This window comes from Megascapheus bottae, chromosome 29 (genome assembly GCF_031878675.1).
Source record: "Megascapheus bottae isolate mThoBot1 chromosome 29, mThoBot2.hap1, whole genome shotgun sequence".
Lineage (NCBI taxonomy): Eukaryota > Metazoa > Chordata > Mammalia > Rodentia > Geomyidae > Megascapheus > Megascapheus bottae.
In genome coordinates, this window is record NC_143537.1 from 8,775,503 (window position 1) to 8,794,243 (window position 18,741).

The 18,741-nt window shown below is 45.8% G+C and overlaps 1 protein-coding gene across 1 annotated transcript in view; it reads right to left on the reverse strand.

Moving 5' to 3' along the window:
* Positions 1-307: 307 nt before the first annotated feature.
* Positions 308-18,741, reverse strand: part of Maml1 (mastermind like transcriptional coactivator 1) — a 32,839-nt gene continuing 14,405 nt past the window's right edge. Inside the window, exons 2-5 of the mRNA XM_090320757.1 lie at positions 9,428-10,843; positions 6,555-6,800; positions 5,569-5,665; positions 308-3,518 (exon numbers count right to left, since the gene is read on the reverse strand). Of these exons, the coding sequence (XP_090176883.1) occupies positions 2,539-3,518; positions 5,569-5,665; positions 6,555-6,800; positions 9,428-10,843 (2,739 nt within the window). The 3' untranslated portion in view covers positions 308-2,538. The remainder of the gene's footprint in view (positions 3,519-5,568; positions 5,666-6,554; positions 6,801-9,427; positions 10,844-18,741) is intronic.

An 18,741-nucleotide genomic window follows, 5' to 3' on the forward strand; every position in this document is an offset into this window, starting at 1 on the left:
TCTCTTAGCAACACAAGTGATGGTTTAATATCTACATTACAGAGCAAATACTGCTGAGCCCTCAACCAAACTAAGTCTCCCCAACAATGTACAGTAAAAAAGCCAAGTTAGGACTGGGACTATGCTCACGTGATGGAGCATTTGCCTAACAAGTTACAGGTCCTGAGTTCAAACCCCAATGTTATTTGGGGGGGGGGAAGAGGAAAAGAAAACAATGTTAAATCACAGCAGAACATCAATGTTATCAAATTTCCCCTGCTGTTCCATCCATCCATGGAAAGTCAAATACACAGGCAGTTTCCATACTAACAAAATATTTTTATTATTTTTATACTGATAAAACAAGGAAAGTAAAGATTTCTTTTTGGTATATACCATAGTTAAGGGAAGTAGAAGAATAAGGGGATTAATAGGATTTTCTTAAAATGTACTTTTGATGACCATAAAAAGTTAACAATACCACTGTTTGCGATAAAACATTATAGCCCCCACAACACATATATAAAGGATCATAGTTTTAAAATCTATAAAAGTAAAAAATATACAGTTGGAAGCTCTAACGCTTATTCCATCTTCAATATAAAATTGTAAACATTTATTTACACAAAGCACATGTGTATAACAAAAGTCCGAGCACCCTTTTCTTCTGAGTCCTGGCTCCAGCAAGACGGGGATGTGCACGGAAATGTCTCCTCCTGACTCCCCAAAGCTAGATTCATAAATAAAGCAGTGGGTAGCTCTGTGGGGAAACCCCAAGAATCACATTTTATTGCTATGACACTGCAGCAAGTGAGAGGCCCACTTTCTGTGTAGCCCGGGGCCTAAGGCAGAGTGCTGGGGCTGGTTAGTGCCCAATGGATAGAGGCAGGAAGTGGGCAGCAGCTGGGGCCAGTCTAGGAGCGGAATGGGGATCCATAACCAGCCTTCAGCCCTATATTTGGTAGAAAACCTGCTGAAGTCACCCTCTTCCCCTTCAGATTGGGGAATTTTCTGAGAGTGGAGCCTTCACTGGCTTTATAATCAGTCCCCTTCGCTGAGAGCTAAGTGGAGTATCTGGGGAAGGCTGGGAGGGGGCTAAAGGGAAATGGCTATTAGAGCCTCTGAGGACCTGAGTGCCCTCAGTGACAAAGGCACTGCTGGTGCAAACTAATTGACAATGGGTGTCCCACCCTTCCCTTCCCTCAGGCTGGTCACATGAGTCTTTTCCTTAGATCAGTTCTACCAGGCTTTGAATGCTTCATCTTGATACTCCAAGGAGATACAAATGGGGTTGTATTTCTGCATGTAAGCCACTCTTCAACGAACTCTTTTCCCTCTATCCCACACTGAGGGTCTTTCCCTGCTCTCACCATCTTGCTTCTCATTTTGGCAAGTGCTTTCTTTCTTGTTCTCCATAAAGAAGCCACATGCCATATTCTATTCTGTGGTCTCTCAGCTCAGTCAGGTCCATTTAATAGACCTCCAAAGTGAATCCACTTGAGTCTACAGAAAGGATGCATTAGTGTTATAAAACAATCTTTTAAAAAGTGCAAGTCATTTGAGGAGGGAGTGGCAGAAGCTGGCAAAGTGGAACCCCTTCCCTTGGGCTGGCCTGCAGCCTTCGTCCCCTAAACCTTTTCAATGCTGGGGTTCCCTAAGGAATCTTAACAACTTTTTGCCTCCACCAATGTAGTAAATCATCATTTCCCATTTTGGCTGGGGTGGGGGAGTATGAAAGAGAGGTCATGAGATGGGGTAGAGGAAAGCCATCCGTGCACAAATGAACATGAACCTACCACGTTTAATACAAGGTATCAGAGACAACACACACAAGCTGAGGACTGAACCCCCAAAACTCTCTTTAGCATTTGGCTTGGTACAGGGCCTGTGGTGCTCAAGAGTGAGTGACAAGGACAGCACTGCTAGGTGGTCATCAGATCTGTCCTCATGGCATCTTGCTCCTTTTTGGCATCTGCAATCACAGCCTGTGCTTACTTAGGGAATGATTTCCCGGCTACCCCCCTCCCATGAAAGCTGACAGAGAGGGAAAAAAAGGGGCTCTGAATTAAAAGAAAAAGCTTAGGTCCAATGCCATATAAACAGTATAAACCACCACCTAGCCTAATCTGTTTTAAAACCTTTCTTTAAAAAAAAATTAAAATCTCTTTTATGCTACAAATTGCAAGTAATTCTATTTAAAGTTTCAGTAAAAACTTATCTCCAACACACGGCCAGTGGAGAAACCTTGAAGTCAACACGATGGCACAGACTTTCCTAAGCCTGACACTGTGGAGTCACACTGCTGCTGTTTGTTTTTGGTCACCTTCCTGCTCTCTCAGCACCAGGCAGTGATGCCAGCAGATGGGCTGGGACCATCCCGACGGACCGTAACTGCTAGCCTGGGAACCTTGCAGATTCCGCAAGGGATGGGCCTTAGCTGAGGCTCAGGCTCGCTAGCTCCCTGGATCACGGGCTTTTGGTCCAAAGTAGTTGCCCCTTTTTGAATCTGAGAACAAAAATATAGGCCATCTGCACACTAAAAATATCACAAATCCTCCATTACTGAGACCCTAGAAAGTCATCCAAGTCACTTATCCACTCCTCGGAAGTCCTGTTCTTCAGCAGGGAGTCGATCAGGTCGGTAGGTCCTGCCACGCTTGAGAGCCCACTGTTGCCAGGCTGCCCGCTGTAGGCAAAGGGCAGCTCTTGGCCCGAGGTCCGCACAGGGTAGGCCTGGGCACAGTGCAGTCCGGTCCGGCCACTTATCTGGGAGGTGGGGCTCTGGCTGAAAGCCCCTAGCTCAGCCCCTCCGGGGCTCAAGCCAGGCAAGCCCTGCTGGGGGGCTGCCTGAGGAGGTGCAGGCACAGGGGCACTGGTCCTCTGATGTGTGCTCACTGTGGGCAGCATGGACCCCGCTGCAGCTGCCGAGCTCATGGGGGCCATAGGCCTGCTGGGCATTGCCTGGGAGAACTGTGAACTGGACATTTTCAGGTGGGCCTGCTGTATGTGGAAGCTGGAGGCTGCAGTGAAAGGGCTTACATTGTTGTTCCCTGGGGTCTGGCCACTCAGGTTTGGTATTCCCTGGTGCTGCCATGAGGTATTCTGACCTCCCATGGCTGCTGACACCCTTGGGACCTGCGGCTTCGTTAAACCAGAGGTTAGGGTCCCCTTATTGTGCTGCTGGGAGAGGCCAGAGCTCCCCAGAGAGTTCTGTCCATAAGCAGCTTGTACTGAAGTGTTCTGACCCACGCTGGTCTGCCGTGGAATGTGGGCATGTCCATTGGTGGCCTGTGGAGGAGCCTGGGCAACTAACTGTGTTATACCAGAAGCCATGCCATAGAGGCTGCTTTGAGGCATGTTCTGGGAGCCAGTGAACTGGGCTACACCCCGGTCCTGCTGGCCTGAGTTGGAGGGGAGGGAGGAAACAGAAGCATGTCCAGGGCCCATTGGCATCAGACTCCCAGGCTGAGGGAACACCCGAGGGCAGCTGGAGTTGGATGGACCCAGGTTGTTCATGCCAGGCACAGCAGCAGAGGATCCTAGAAGACAGAAGAGTCTGTCAATCAAGTTGGTATTCCCTGACTGTCACTGTGGAAACACTTCTGATCTAAGCTGCTGATCATCTTCCATAGGCAAGGAGAACATGGTAATATCAGATCTCTGTAGATAATGGCAAACTACCAAGAACAGTGCCCTGGGACAGGAGGGGCAGAAAGTCTTCCATAGATTGTAATGGAGGCCAGATCCAAAACAGTGACAGCATTTAGAAAGAGGACTGAAGCTCCAGGGAGGAAAAGCCAGTCAGCTTCTCCAGCTTCCTTTTGGATACCAGCTCAAGTTTTGTTCAGTGGTGGGCTAGGCTGGATACTGGGGATTTTAAGATGGATCCATTCCTGAATCTGCCTTTTGGAGGGCAAAGGCGCCACAGGGTATGAGCAGGGGGCTCTAGAAACACAGGGGCCTGAAGACTAGGTGACTAGGAAGATTTCACAATGAGGCTTAAAGGTACTTATGGTCAGATGCCAGTGCCTATAATCCTATCTATTCAGAAGGCTCTAAGACCTAAGGAACCCAGTTCAAAGCCAGCCCTGGTAAAAAAAAAAAAAAAAAGCCCCCAAGATTCTCATCTCCAGTTAATCAACAAAAGGAGAAAACCAAGAGTGTGAGGCCTTGCATTCAAGCCCCTGTACTGGGAGACAGACTGAAGGACTAGGATTTGAAGCCAGTCTAGGAAGAAAAGTCTGAGAGTTACTTCCAAAAAAAAACCAGCAAAAAGGAAGGATGTGTCTCAATGTCATCAGTGAGCAAGAAAGGAGAGTAAGCTCTAGGCCCCAAATTCAAGAGGCTGGCTTGGCCAAGTGTGGAACAGGCAAAAGAGGCTGAGCACTGGTGACTCATGCTTTTAATCTAACCTGCTAACGAGTCTGAGATCTGAGGATCAAGGTTCAAAGCCACTGAAGGCAGCCAAATCTGAGGGATTCTTATCTCTAATTAATTAATAAAAAGCCAGAAGTAGAAATGAGACATTAGTGCCACCCTTGAGTAAAAAAGCCAAGTAAAGGCACAAGTTCTAGTTAGCAGTGTGCACATGTGCGCACGCACGCGCACACACACACACACGCGCACACACACACACACACACACGCACACAGAATGTCCTTCAACTAGAAATGATTTTGCTTCAAAAGAGAGCAATGAGCCAATGGCTCACACCTGTAATCCTAGCTACTCAGGAGGCGAGATCTGAGGATCTCAGTTCAAAGCCAGCCCAGGCACTAAAGTTTGTGAGACTCTTATCTCCAATTAACCTCTAGAAAAGGAAGTGGGGCTAGGCCCAAGGGTAGGGAGGTAGCCTTGAGCTGAAGAGATCAGGGACAGTGCCCAGGCCCAGTTCAAGCTCCAGGACCCACAGAAAAACAAAAGATAGCAAGGAAGCCAAGCTCAGTAGCTCATGCCTGTAATCTTAGCTATTTAGGAGGCTGAGATCTGAGGATGGTAGTTCAAGCCAGCCCAGGGACTAAAGTCTAAGAGAATCTTATCTCCAATTAACCAGAAAACCAGAAGTGTCGCTGTAGCTCCAGGGGTAGTGTGAGCTGAAGTGCCCAGGCCCAGAGTTTAAGTCCGACAACTGACACCCCCCCCACGCCCCCAAAAAAGCATGCCTAGCAGTCCACGCCTCTGGAATTCTCTTCTTTTTATTTTTATATTTGCTGGTCCTGGGGTTTGAACTTAGAACCTGGGCGCTGTCCCTGAGCCTCTCTGCACTCAAGGGCTAGTGCTTTACCACTTGAGCCACTGTACCACTTAAATTTTTTTCTGAATAGTTTATTAGAATAAGAGTCCCACAGACTTGCCTGCTCTCATCCTCCTGAATGGCTAGGATTACAGGTGTGAGTCACAAGTGCCTCACCTGGGATCCTCTTCTAATATAGGAAAACTAGCAATCTAGGCTTCTTGAACAGACCATTCATTTTGTACCTAGTGCAGAGCTAGGAACTCAATTAGCACTGAACAAGACCAATAGGGAGCTGAAATGACTGACTGGTAATACATTCATTCCATCTGTGTCCACTCCACTCCAGCCTTTACCTGTGAACTGTCCAACCTGTTGTGGGAAGGTGCTTTGTGTTGGGTCTTGGTACTGGGGGGGTGGACGGGTCAGATGGCGCTGAAACTGCTGCTTCTCCTACAATATGCCAAGAACAAAACAGAATAATAAAACTCATGTAAGAGGAAAAGCAAAAACAAATGAGCAAGCTGGGATGCAAGCTGGGTGGTAGATATCTGTAATCCTAACTACTCAGAAAGCTGAGATCTGAGAGCTTCAGTTCAAAGCCGGCCTAGGCAAGAAAGTCTATGAAAGTCTTATCTCCAAATAACCACCAAAAAAAGCAGGAAGTAGAGCTATGGTTCAAGTGGTAGAATGCTAACCTTGAATACGAAAGCACAAGGACAGCACCTAACCCTGAGTTCAAGCTTGAACACAGACACCCCCATCCTCCCAAAAGAGCAGAGTTATGTCAGAGCAAAGTAGTGTCCAAGTATGTTATTTACAAACAGGATCCCTCTTCTGGAGGGACACGGCCTTTGGTTTGAGTAATGAAAATGTTCTAAAATAGACTATGCTAATGGCTACACAATTCTGAATGTAAAAAGATCAACTACAATTGTACAGCTTAAGTGAAGGGACTGGACTGTGCATCTCAGATTCTGCAACCTCAGAACCACAGGGATGGATGTTCTTTACCCGTCACCTCCTGCTTCTATCAGACTTCCCATTCACAGTGAAGCTGAGCTGCACAGCCACTAACAAAGCTCAGTGGTTTGCAAGGTGCTAACTGGAAAGATGGAAAAAGGTCCCTTATACAAACAGTTTTAGCCAGAGATTTTGTGTTCACAAATCCCCACTCAGTGACATGAGTGCCTTCTAACATAAGCCAGCTCTAAGAAATCTCCTACTACTGAAAAGGGGACTAGAAAGGACAAAGCACTATGGCAGGGGGTGTGCAAACATGTTAGTGCAAATACATGGGCAAAAGTGTTGCCTGTGCAGTCTTTTCCAGGTTTCTCATCACCTGCTCTGCCAGAAGGTGCTGTTGCCTCTGCAGGAACTGCTGCTGCTGCTGCTGCAGATGCTTCTGCTGTTGCTCTCTCTGTTTCTGCTGGTCCAAGAGCAACTGATGTTGCTTCATTACAGCCACCTGCTGCTGGTTGCTGAGATATGGGGAGTTGCTATGAGTGCTGGCTACAGACACAGCAGGTGGCTGAGTCCCCACGCTGGCGGCTTGAGCTGGCCCTGAGACGCTGGGAGGATTCTGCTCCTGTCAACAGATAAAGCAATGCCAGTCAAGAGGGAGAGCTGCCAGGTGACCTTCACCCAATGAGAGCCTTCTTCAAGGCTCTTTTGTCATGGCAAATCTCTACTGAACTCCCCTATCTAGTGGGTTGGGTGGAGACTAAAACCTATGCTGCTCAACAAACAACTTACTGTGACTTTACACTAGGCAAACTTAAGCAAGCTAAACAATAACCTGACTGTTGAAATGCTTGATTGAGGAAGGCGATCTGGTAGATGGAAATGTCACATCCTGAGGATGTAAGCCTGGGTTTTAGGCTATCTCCAAACAGCCTGAAATTGTACGTCCATCTACAGAGTACCAGCATTTTTCTGGGAACAGAATGATTAACTTTCATCATGTTTGTGTTAAAAAATACTGATATAGGGGCCGGGAGTTTGGCATAGCGGTAGAGTGCTTGCCTAGCATGCACGAAGACCCAGGTCCGATTCCTCAGTACCACATACATAAAAAAAAGCCGGAAATAGTGCTGAGGCTCAAGTGGTAGAGCACTAGTCTTGAGAAAGTCCAAGAACAGTGCTCAGGCCCTGAGCTCAAGCCCAGGACTGGCAAAAAAAAAAAAAAAAAAAAAAAAAAGCCGGAAGTGGTGCTGAGGCTCAAGAGATAGAGCTCTAGCCTTGAGAAAGTCCAAGGACAGTGCTCAGACCCAGGACTGGCCAAAAATAAATAAATAAATAATAAGAATAATAACAAAGGCAGGGCTGGGAATGTGGCTTAGTGGTACAGTACTTGCCTAGCACACATATAGCCCTGGGTTTGATTCCTCAGTACCACATACACAGAAAAAGCCAGACACTGTTACTCAAGTGGTAGAGTGCTAGTCTTGAGCAGAGAATGGCTCAGAGACAGTGCCCAGGCCCTGGGTTCAAGCCCCTGGAAGGGCAAAGAAAAGAAAAAGAATAAGGAGACCTTATCTCAATAAGCTGAGCTACTTTTGTGACACCAGCTACAAGAGAAGGATAGGTAGAAGAATCATGGTTCCGAATGATGAGTCAAGAATTTGAAACCATCCTAGCTACTCAGGAGGCTCAGGTCTGAGGATCCTGGTTCAAAGCCAGCCAGGGCAGAAAAAAATCCACGAACCATCAGAAAACCAGAATTAGAGCTGTGGCTCCAAGTGTAGAACACCAGACTTGAACAAAAACAGCTCATAGCCTCTAAGTTCAAGCCTATGACTGGCCCAAAACAAACAAACAAATACTGATATATATATATATATATATGGGTGCCAGCGGTTCATGACTGTAATCCTAGGTAATACTCAGGAGGTTGAGATCTCAGGATCAATGTTTAAAGCTAGTCCAGGATGATAAAACTGTTAAGGCTCTCATTGCCGTTTAACAACCAAAAAGCCAGAAGTGGAGGTATGATTCAAGTGGTAGAGTATCAGTTATGAATGAAAAAGCCAAGCAAGGGCCTAAGTTCAAACCCCAGTATCAGCATCAAAACAAACAACAACAACAACAACAAAAAAACAGATCCCCAACTATGTATCAGAACTTTATCAGATTTACAGGCTACCGCAATATTATGCCAACATCATTATTTACAATTAGAAAAATGGAGAAAACAAGAAAAAGGGCAAAAAGCAATTTTATGTAAACAAGTTCATCTTTTCGAGCTCCTCTGTAGTTCTTATTTGTTCCATTATATAATCAAGATTGTAATCTTAGAGGTTGCAATGGTGTAATGTTCACGGAAGTGTGGCGTAATGTCCTCACTGTCCAGAAGATGCAGAACTCTGGGGGCGGGGGGGCTTTGTAAAGTACGAAGTACTCTCACATCACTGCTTTCCTGTCTACAGGTCATGTTTAATGGCTAATACTCAGGGTACTGCCCCTGAGCTCTTTTGCTCAAGCACTCTACCACTTTGAGCCACACCTCCACTTTTGGTTTTCTGGTCGTTAATTCGAGTTAAAAGTCTCATGGACTTTACCTGCCTGGGCTGGCTTTGAACTTCGATCTTCAGATCTCTATCTCCTGAGTAGCTTGGATTACAGACATGAGCCACTGGTGCTTGTTCAGCAGGATTTGGTTTTGAGACAGGATCTTATATATATATAGCCCAGGCAGGTCTCCACTTTGAGATCCTCTTGCCCTAGTTTCCTGAGTAGCTTCTTGGACTTTGATGCATGCCACCCTCCTGGCTCAAGGACTGAACACAGAAGGTGACTCTCCAAAAGCCTCTAAAAAACACCTTAAAGGTGTGCATTACCTACAAAGCACAGCTACAAATGAGCTTAACTACACAACATGACAGGGACACTGGACTAAATGAGATGATTTTTCAAATCAAGTTATAGGGCTGGGAATGTGGCTTAGTGGCAGAGTGCTTGCCCAGCATGCATGAAGCCCTGGGTTCGATTCCTCATAAACAGAAAGAGCTGGAAGGGGTATGCTGGCAAAAAAAAAAAAAAGTATATTAGGGAAACTATTTTTATTTACTGAAAACTGTAATTGGTTTATTTTACATTTTTACTCCCATAGAATTCAAAGGCTGGCAGCAGCTGCTACTTTCTTACTTGGGCCCAACTCAGCCGTTACCTCACTGATGTCTGCAACAGAGAATGGCAAGGATGCCAGGCACTTACCTGGCCAGGTGGAACCAGTGAGCGGAAGGGCATGTTTCCCGGCTTTGGTTTCATCAGAAACAAGGGATTCTGCTCATTATTCAGATGAGGCAGCTGCTGGGGAAGATAGGCCATCAAGGCTGACTTGTTCTGGCCAGACCCTGGGCCCCCTTGCCCACAGTCTGCTTTATAATGAGAAAGGGGCTTGGTATTGCCGTAGTCCAGCGCTGCCCCTTGAGTATTCACGGTGCTCGGATTCAAGCCACTTGGGGACTGGTGACTCAGCAGGCTCACGTGGCTGGGCTGGAGGTAGGGGGCTCCAGGCCGAGGGGAACTCTTGGTCACGCTAGACATCATGATCAGTTTAGAGTTGGGGAAGTCTTGCTTGTAGCCGGGAGGACTGGAAGACTTCTCCATGGGATAAGGGACCTCTAAAGGATTGTGAGGAGGCCCTGCCTGCTGCCATGTGGACATTTGGCCCGGGGCAGGGGCCGGGGCAGCTTGCTGTGGGTTCTGGAGCATCTGCTCACGCTTCTGCTTGGCAGCAATCTGCTGGAGCTGGTGGGCAGAGGAAAGCTCTGAGGCCCCTCCAGGGCCCTGGCTGGGCAACACCACACCTGGGAGGGCTCTTTGTGTACTCTGGGCCTGGGCTGATGCCAGCATCAGGTTGGAACCAGGACTGTCTGCCCCAGGCTGACCAGAGTTGTGGAACAGGGTCTGAGAGCCCCCAATGGTGGACGAGTCCGTGTTCACAGGGGCAGATGAAGGTGCCAGAAAGGTCTGTCCTGCAGACCCGGCCCTTACTTGCGGCGAGCCTAACTGTTCTTGTTCAAAGGCTGCTGGAGAGAATTCTGTCTTAATATTAATGTCTTGGGCCAGCGGGGGTTGTATGGCTGAACCAGAAGGTTCAGGGTCCTTCTTCTCCTCGAAGTCCTCCGTGAACAGGTCCTTCATGTCCTCGTCAGGCACTGACCTGTTCAGTTCCTCGATGAGCTCCTTCCACTCTTGCTCATTGAGATTGAGATCAGGCATGAGGTTGCTCTGCGATATAGATCCTCCTGCCCCAGTAATCATGCACGGCAGGTCATCAACAGGTTCTTGCTTCAGTTCTTTATTCAGGCTCAGAGGAAATGAATCGCTGGGGTTGCTGCCTCCATTCAAATGGAGGCTTGAGTCTGCCAGACATTTTTTGTTGATGGAGTCTAGCCCCAGGGAGTGCTTCCCACTGGACTGCAGGGCATCTCCCCCAGAAGGCTTCTCAGGCTGACCAAGGGGTGAGGCTGGAGGTAACCCATTAGCAGTCACAGGGACACCCAGAGGTGTCTCCCTGCGGGTCTTCTTATGCCCAGGAAAGAGGTCCCCATAGCCATTTGGCTGATCACCATTCTGAGGGGAGGCAGCGCTGTCAAGATTCCTCTTCACTGTATCATGAAGATGCTGAAAAACATGGAAAAAATAAACGTAGGTATATACAATCAGGTCTTGAGTTCCTCTGTTTCCAGCAATGACTTCAACTAGGGGCTTACCTCCTTGCAATGTCCTCCTATGGGTTTTTACCCTCACTTCTGGGTCCCCATTCCCACTTAATGGCACTGCTTCTCTCAGGAGGCCTATGCCTGGTCAGTCAAAACGTGACATCCCACAGCTCAGCAGTGGGAAACCAATGTGTCATACCTGGTCTCTTGCAGCCCCCTTTTCTTCAGAATACTGCCTGAAGCTGCCCAGGTCACTTAGTTTTGAGGGCCTTCCCAGTAACGGAGCTAAAGAAAAGCCAGAGGATACATCTACAATCTTGCTGATATATCTGTCACACTTGAGTAACTATCTCCTGGACTTCCCTTACATGAACCAACTTTCTAACTGTGTTGCAGTTGCTTGAATTTGGATTTAGTTACTTCCAATCAATGGAGCTCTGAGTAGCACAGTCTTTTTCTCAAGTAGAGGTGGATGCTCGCTCCAAGTGTCCTACCTTTACCTGAGTGCCCAGGCTCATTTTCATACTATTCCTGGCCCACCCTTTTCTCCACACCGGAATGCTTCCTCACATGACAGATCAGCTTTTAGTTCTTTCCTAAGCTCCTCTCCAACAACTTTTCAGCCACTTGCAATCAACTGCCCCTAACATCACCTCACAAATTTGCCACTTCTTACTGTGACCCTTCATTGAACGCAATCATGACTGCTTTGTCCCTCTTATTCTCTCTTCTTCCCTGTTTTCTCCTCCATCATCTATTCTGTTAACCTTATTAAGAGTCTATGAGGGGGAAGGCTGGGCATGTGGTGTGGTGGTAGAGTACATGCATGAAGCCCCTGGGTTCAATTGCTTAGTATCACATAAACAGAAACAAAGAGCTGAAAGTGGCATGGTGGCTCAAGTGGTAGAATGCTGGCCTTGAGCAAAAAAAGCTCAAGGACAGTGCGTGGAGGGAGAATCTATAAGAGCGCTGGGGAATATGGAGACTCTTCACTAGCTTCTGGTCTCCTAGGACATGGAGCAAACCCGGATATGTTTACATAATAAGGCAAACACCTTATGCAAGGGGTATAGTAATAGAAAGCTAAGAACTCAGGAATTCCATGATGAAAAAATGGCAGTAGGATGGGGAAGAGAAAGGTAGTGTCTGGTCCCCCTACTTCCCCAAGCCTGGTCTTCAGCTGACAGGACATGATTCCCCCACTGTCCACAGAAGGTGCCTAAGCTCAGTCCCTCTCACATTTATTTATTTCTCACATTTATTTTTTATTACATTTTGCTTTTCATTCTCCTGATATCCTCTCTCCTTCCCATCAACTCTAAACATCTATGGTGCACCGGGGTTCCAGCCAGCAGTGGCTCACCCCTGTAATCCTAGCTACTCAGGAGGCTGAGATCTGAGGATCAAGGTTCAAAGCCAACCCAGGCACAAAAGGACCTGAGACTCTTATCGCTAATTAACCTCTAGAAAATGGGAAGTGGGTCTTGGCTCAAGGGTAGGACGGTAGCCTTGAGCTGAAGAGCTCAGGGATAGTACCTAGGCAAGTCGAGTTCAAGTCTCATGACCCACAAAAAATAAATTAATAAAAGAAAAAGAAAAATGTTTCAGCCTAGTGTAATGGCATACACCTATACTCCAGTAAGCTGAGACCCAAGGATTGTGAGAATCAGGAATGCCTGGGCTACATAGTAAAACTATCTCAATAAACATAAAAATAAATAAAAATAAAAGAGCTACGCACTGGTGGCTTAATCCTGTAATCCTAGCTACTCAGAAGGCCTGAGATATGAGGATTAGTTTGAAGCAAGCCTAAGCAAAAGTCTATTACATTCTAATCTTCAATTCATCAGCGAAAAACAAAACAAAGTAGAAGGATGGCTCAAGTGATAGGGAGCCATCCTCAAGGGAAAAAGCCAAGCAAAAGCTTGAGGCCTGGGGCTGAGAGTTTGGCCTAGTGGTAGGATGCTTGCCTAGCATGCATGAAGACTGGAGTTCATTCCTCAGAATCACATACATACAAAAAGCTGGAAGTGGTGCTGTGGCTCAAGTGGAAGAGCTCTAGCCTTGAGAAAGCCCAAGGACACTGCTCAGGCCAGGAGTTCAAGCCCCAGGACTGTCAAAAACAAACAAACAAACAAACAAATAAAAGGCGGGGCTCGTTGGTTCTTGCCTGTAATCCTAACTACTTAAGAGGCTGAGCTCTGAGTATCAAGGTTCAAAGCCAGTCTACTAGACAATGGGACTCAAAGCTGTGGCTCCAGGGTAGGGTGGTAGTCTTGAGCTGAAGAGCTCAAGAGTTCAAAACCCATGACCGCCCCCCCCCCACATAAACAAAGTTTGAGGCTCTGAGTTAAAGCTCTAGCATAAGCAGACAGGAAAAAAGTTCCAAATAAAGACTTCTAATTATTATTTCTAAATAGATTTCAGAGGAGTTAGGGTGGCCTGTGGTAATCTGTGCAGTGTGTCCTCTGGCTGCATAAGAAAGAAAAGGGTTATGATGACCCACAGTAGCCCTGGAGGACAAGTATAAATGTGTCCCATGGCAGGACAGCAGGTCTCAGCAGTGGGCTATCCACAAGATGCCAAGGAAGATGATTTTTTCTTACCTCTTTGTCCCAACTGTAATACTCCTTTTTGTTGTTGTTGTGGGTCATAGGGCTTGAACTCGGCCTGGGCACTGTCCCTGAGCTTTCCAGTTCAAGGCTACCACCTTATTTTGAGCCAAGCCCCACTTTCTGTTTTCCAGATCTGTTTTCCAGAGGTTAACTGGAGATAAGAGTCTCAGGTCCTTTTGTACACCGCTTCCAGCTTTTTCTGTATATGTGTTACTGAGGAATGAAACCCAGGACTTCATATATGCTAGGCAAGCACTCTACCACTAGGCCACACTCCTGACCTCCCTTTACTTTTGTCAACCCATTTCTTAACTATAAAAGCTGACTGCACAGAACTCTAAAAACCCCAGCCAAGCATTTCTTAAATCCATATATGGGTGTCTAAGTTGGTCTGGGAAAAAACTTAGAAATGCCTGACCAAAGGAATTGTAGGGCAGAGGTAAGCAACAGAGTCCTTGCACTCAATTTAAGAATTTAAGGATGTCAAGCAGGTTTTTCTGCTTCCTACTGCCACCTAGGGACAAGAGGGGAAAAGGAACCATACCCCTTAAGCATAGCCTTCATAAAACCCATTGTTTGCAGTTTCCTTTAGAGAAGGTAAATTCGCCTCCATTTAATAGATCAGAGGAAATAAAAACAAGATGCTAATATTTCTTTTCTTATCCTTTTTCCTCAACACAGGATCTCATTACATGTAGCCCAGGCTGACCTCAAATTCTTGATTCGCCTGTCTCAGGCCTGTAAGGGCTAGAATTACAGATGTAAACTGCCACACTGGGCTGTAATAATTTTTATTTCACAGAGCCAGGTCTGAGCTAGTCTGTAAACACAAGAGCTGTTTTCCATTTTCCTAAGGGGAAGATGGAAACTTCAGGGGTCAAGGCATTTGATGAGTCAGCTGGCTGTCCCAGATTAGAAACAGAATCCCTCTTTGCACTAACAATTATAAAACCTACCACTCCCCCCTTCAATAGCCACATGAAAACAGCTGCAAAGAGTTCCAAAGGAACAACTCAGTTTTGCAATACTGGTTACTTTTAGCCAAGGGAAACACTGGACCTCACTCTCAACTCCTCACAAAATGTAGCTGGAATGGTGTAGGCGGGGATAGGGAGTGTGGAGTGTAGAGGGTGGAATGTGGTAGTCCTGGAAGATCTAAGTCTTGGACTCTACAGGAGTCACTGGTATGTGCAGAGCATGTAGGGGAAGCAAAGTTGAGTTAATCCTGTAGCCTAATTTCCAGGCTTTCATAATGAAGATGGCAAAACGGCCTACACAGACTAAAAGTTACGTTGGGGCTGGGAGTTTGGCCTAGTGATTGGGGTGCTTGCCTAGCCCAAGGACAGTGCCCAGGCCCTGAGCTCAAGCCCAGGACTGGCAAAAAAAAGTTACATTGGACACTGATGGCTCATGCTTCCAATCCTAACTACTTAAGAGGTTGAGATCTGCAACTGCGGTTTGAAGCCAGCGTGGGCAGGAAAGTCCATGAGACTCTTATCTCCAATAAACCACCAAAAAGCTGGAAGTGTTGTAGTTCAAATGGTAAGAGTGCTAGCCTTGAGCAAAAAAGATAAAGGATAGCGTAGAGGCCCCAAGTTCAAGCTTAGCATACACACACACACACACAGAGATGTGCGCACTCCATTCTTAGTATATTCACATTTGGATCCAGTACACTATATCTTGTTGCCACATTCTTTTTTATTTATTTATTTATTTATTTTTGTCGTATGGGGCTTGAACTCTGAGCCCTACCCTGGGCCTGGGAGTTGTCCCTGAACTCTTCAGCTCAAGGTTACTTCCCTACCCTTGAACCACAGCCCTACTTCCCATTTTCTAATGATTAATTGGAGATCAGAGGCTCACAGACTTGGGTGCCCAGGCTGGCTTTGAACCACGATCCTCAGATCTCAGCCTCTTGACTAGCTAGGATTATAGGGGTGAGCCACTGGACCCAGCCTGACATATTCTTAAGACTGTACTTTTCTCATGCTGTTTTCCCCACTTTTGCCATTTATTTGACTAAGATCAGTCATGTAGCTTGTAGAATTCCTTGTTCTCACAAGCTGACTAATTACATTCCCATATCCTTTACCAATTCTTTTACCCCATATACTTCATGTAAACTGGTAGTAAGGTTCAATCCTTTAAGTGTGAAGAGGAGCATAAATAATTAAAGATGTGAAGATTTTGTCTGTTTTCTAGTATGGGAGTTTCAAACAAGGCCTAGCACTTGCTAAGCAGGCACTCTACCACTTGAACATTTTTCAAAAAGTTCTCAATGACTATGTACTAAATGGACTTCAGTATGAGTGGTTGCAGGCATGGTAACAAAGTAGAAAACTACTCAAATAAGTTTTTTGGGGGCCAGTCCTGGGCTTGAACTCAGCACCTGAGCGCTGTCCTTGGGCTAAAGCTCTACCACTTGAGTTGAGCCACAGCACCATTTCTGCCTTTTTCTATGTATGTGGTACCAAGGAATCAAACCCCAGTCTTCATGCATGCTAGGCAAGCACTCTACCACTAGGCCAAACTCCTGGCCTCAAATAGTTCTTAAGAGAGATGAAGACTCCAGTGTGGGAATGTAAAAGAGAGAGGTTTTAGAGTTAGTAGAAGAAAATTCAGCGGATACATTTATTTTAGGGATAAAAAGAGGCTATTCTGTCTAGTTTGAATGCATGGGTAAGATAGGAAATAAAGCTGGGCATGGTGGCTTACTCCTGTAATCCTAGCTACTCAGGAGGTTGAGGTCTGAGGATCGCAGTTCAAAGCCAGCCCAGGCACTACAAAGCTGTGAGATGCTTATCTCCAATTAATCACTAGAAAATGGGAAGTGGGACTGTGGCTCAAGGGTAGGGCAGTAGCCTTGAGATGAAGGGCTCAGGGACAGCTCCCAGGCCCAGGGTAGGACAGTAGTCTTGAGCTGAAGAGCTCAGGTACACAGCCCCATGACCCACAAAAAAAAAAAAAAAAAAAAGATAGGAAATAAAAGGAAGAGTTAAGGGTTTTCTTGCAGGTGGGAGGGAGCTGAGTTCCACTTCAGCCATGAAGAAATGACTGTGAGACGCCCAGGTCATGTCTAAACGGCAGTGAGTAATACTGAGTTGGAGCTCTGTGGAAAGACACCATCAGCAAGGCATGAGCTGGAACCATGAACAGATACGATCACTCAGAAAGGTGGAATCTAGCCAGGGGCAGGAGAAGAACCCATGATAAAAACAAGAGCTCAAAGCAAACTGGTGACTTAATGGATAAAAAAAAAAAAGTGCAGAAAAGTAACTACTGAACATTTTCCATGGGTCTAGCAATTAGAGGGTCACTAATGACACTACCCTAAGCAATGTTACTCAACAGAGTTACATTACAGAATAAGATCTCTTGACCTGAGAAGAACCTGGAAGGTGAGTCCATAGAGATAGTATGAGTGGATTACTCTTTTCTAAGTTGAATTTAGACAGGAGACAAAGAAGACAAAGCATCAGTGGTTGCCTAGGTCTGGAGGGAAGCGAAAAGTCTGGGTTGATGGACATAGGATTTCTTTCTGGGATGATGAAAATGTTCTGTAATTGAATGTGCTACAACTTTTAATGTACTTACTCCACACCTAGTAATGGCAGAGCATCTGCAAAGATGGGCTTACCAAGGTAAGCCCTGGTTTTTAAATCCAACAACATTTCACACTTATCTCCCAGAGGCTCTGGACTCTGGATGACCACCCTTTTTCTCCTTATGTTTTTTGCTCCCTTTGTGTCCATGCAGCCACTCTGAACTTGTTCTGCCTCCAAGACCACTCTGCAAGCCCCTTCTGAAGCCTGCCCCTCAAAAGATAATGTATGCAAGCAGAATCTTCATCTCTTTCAATCATGTCACCTCCCCAGATAATGCTATCTATACGCAAATTCTCATCTACAACCTGACAACCAGGCAGCACAGAGCAGACACCCCAAAAACTAAGTTTTTCCTTGTAGATGGAACCCTAGTACTTACATCATCCTTAGCACGTACATATTTAGCACATACATACATACTTAGCCATACACATACTTAGCACATACTCTACCACTGAACTTCATCCCTAGCCCTGATACACTTACTTTCATTTATTCCTCCCTTTTGTTGTACTCTACCCTCTCTCCTCTACTCTAGACTTACAACTTCAGTAGTAAACTGGAAATCTCAATGTGGGTGTGAGATAGAATACATGCACAGCACAGAGTTCAAAGCCTCCCTCTTGCCTCCACCCCTTGCCCTTCAATGAGACCTTCAATGTGGGCTTCAATCTTTGTCCTCTTGGATGATACTATGTTCTACATATCATCTCCATATCACCCCATTATGGATATATTATAGCCATATATATGGACATATAATTATATATATTATACATGGATATATATTAGATACGATTATATATCATATATAATATGACATTATATATATATATACACACACACACACACACACACACACACACACACACACACACACATGGGGGGTGATGGTCATAGGTAGGGCTTGAACGGAGGGCCTATGTGGTTTCTCTTTTTTGGTCGGTTGTAGGGCTTGAACTCTGGGCCTATGCGCTGTCCCTGAGCTCTTCAGCTCAAGGCTACTGCCCTACCCCTGAGCCACAGCACCACTTCCAGTTTTCTGGTGGTTAATTGGAGATAAGAGTCTCTCCATCTTTTAGTGCCTGGGCTGGCTTTGAAACATGATCCTCAGCTCTCAGCTCCTAGGTGCTTTTTCTGCTCAAGGCTAGTGCTACACCACTTTGAGACACAAATCCACTTCAGGCTTCCTGTCAAAGTTAATTGGAAATAAGACTCTCATAGACTTCCTGCCTCCACTAACTTGAAAATACAGTCCTTAGATCTCAGCCTGTAGAGTAGCTAAGATTAAAGGCGTGAGCCACCAGTACCTGGTTCTCATATTTTTTACCTAAATTACTGGAATAACTTCATGTTGAATTTTAATTCACTTTTTATGATGTTATCAGCATGACTGTTTCTTACTTCCCCATCACTGCATATAAAATTCTGATTCTTTGGGTACAAAAAAGACTGATCTGATCCTGAATAAATTCTCCATTTAAACCCCTGACATTCCCTTGAGGCCCTAACCTAGATTGAACTTTCAGGGCAGAATACACCTACGACATATGATTTCTATTAATCTGTTCAGATTTAGCTTCAATTTCAAGTTTGTCATATTTCTCATCAACTGGCCAACTTCCTTCTCTATCTCC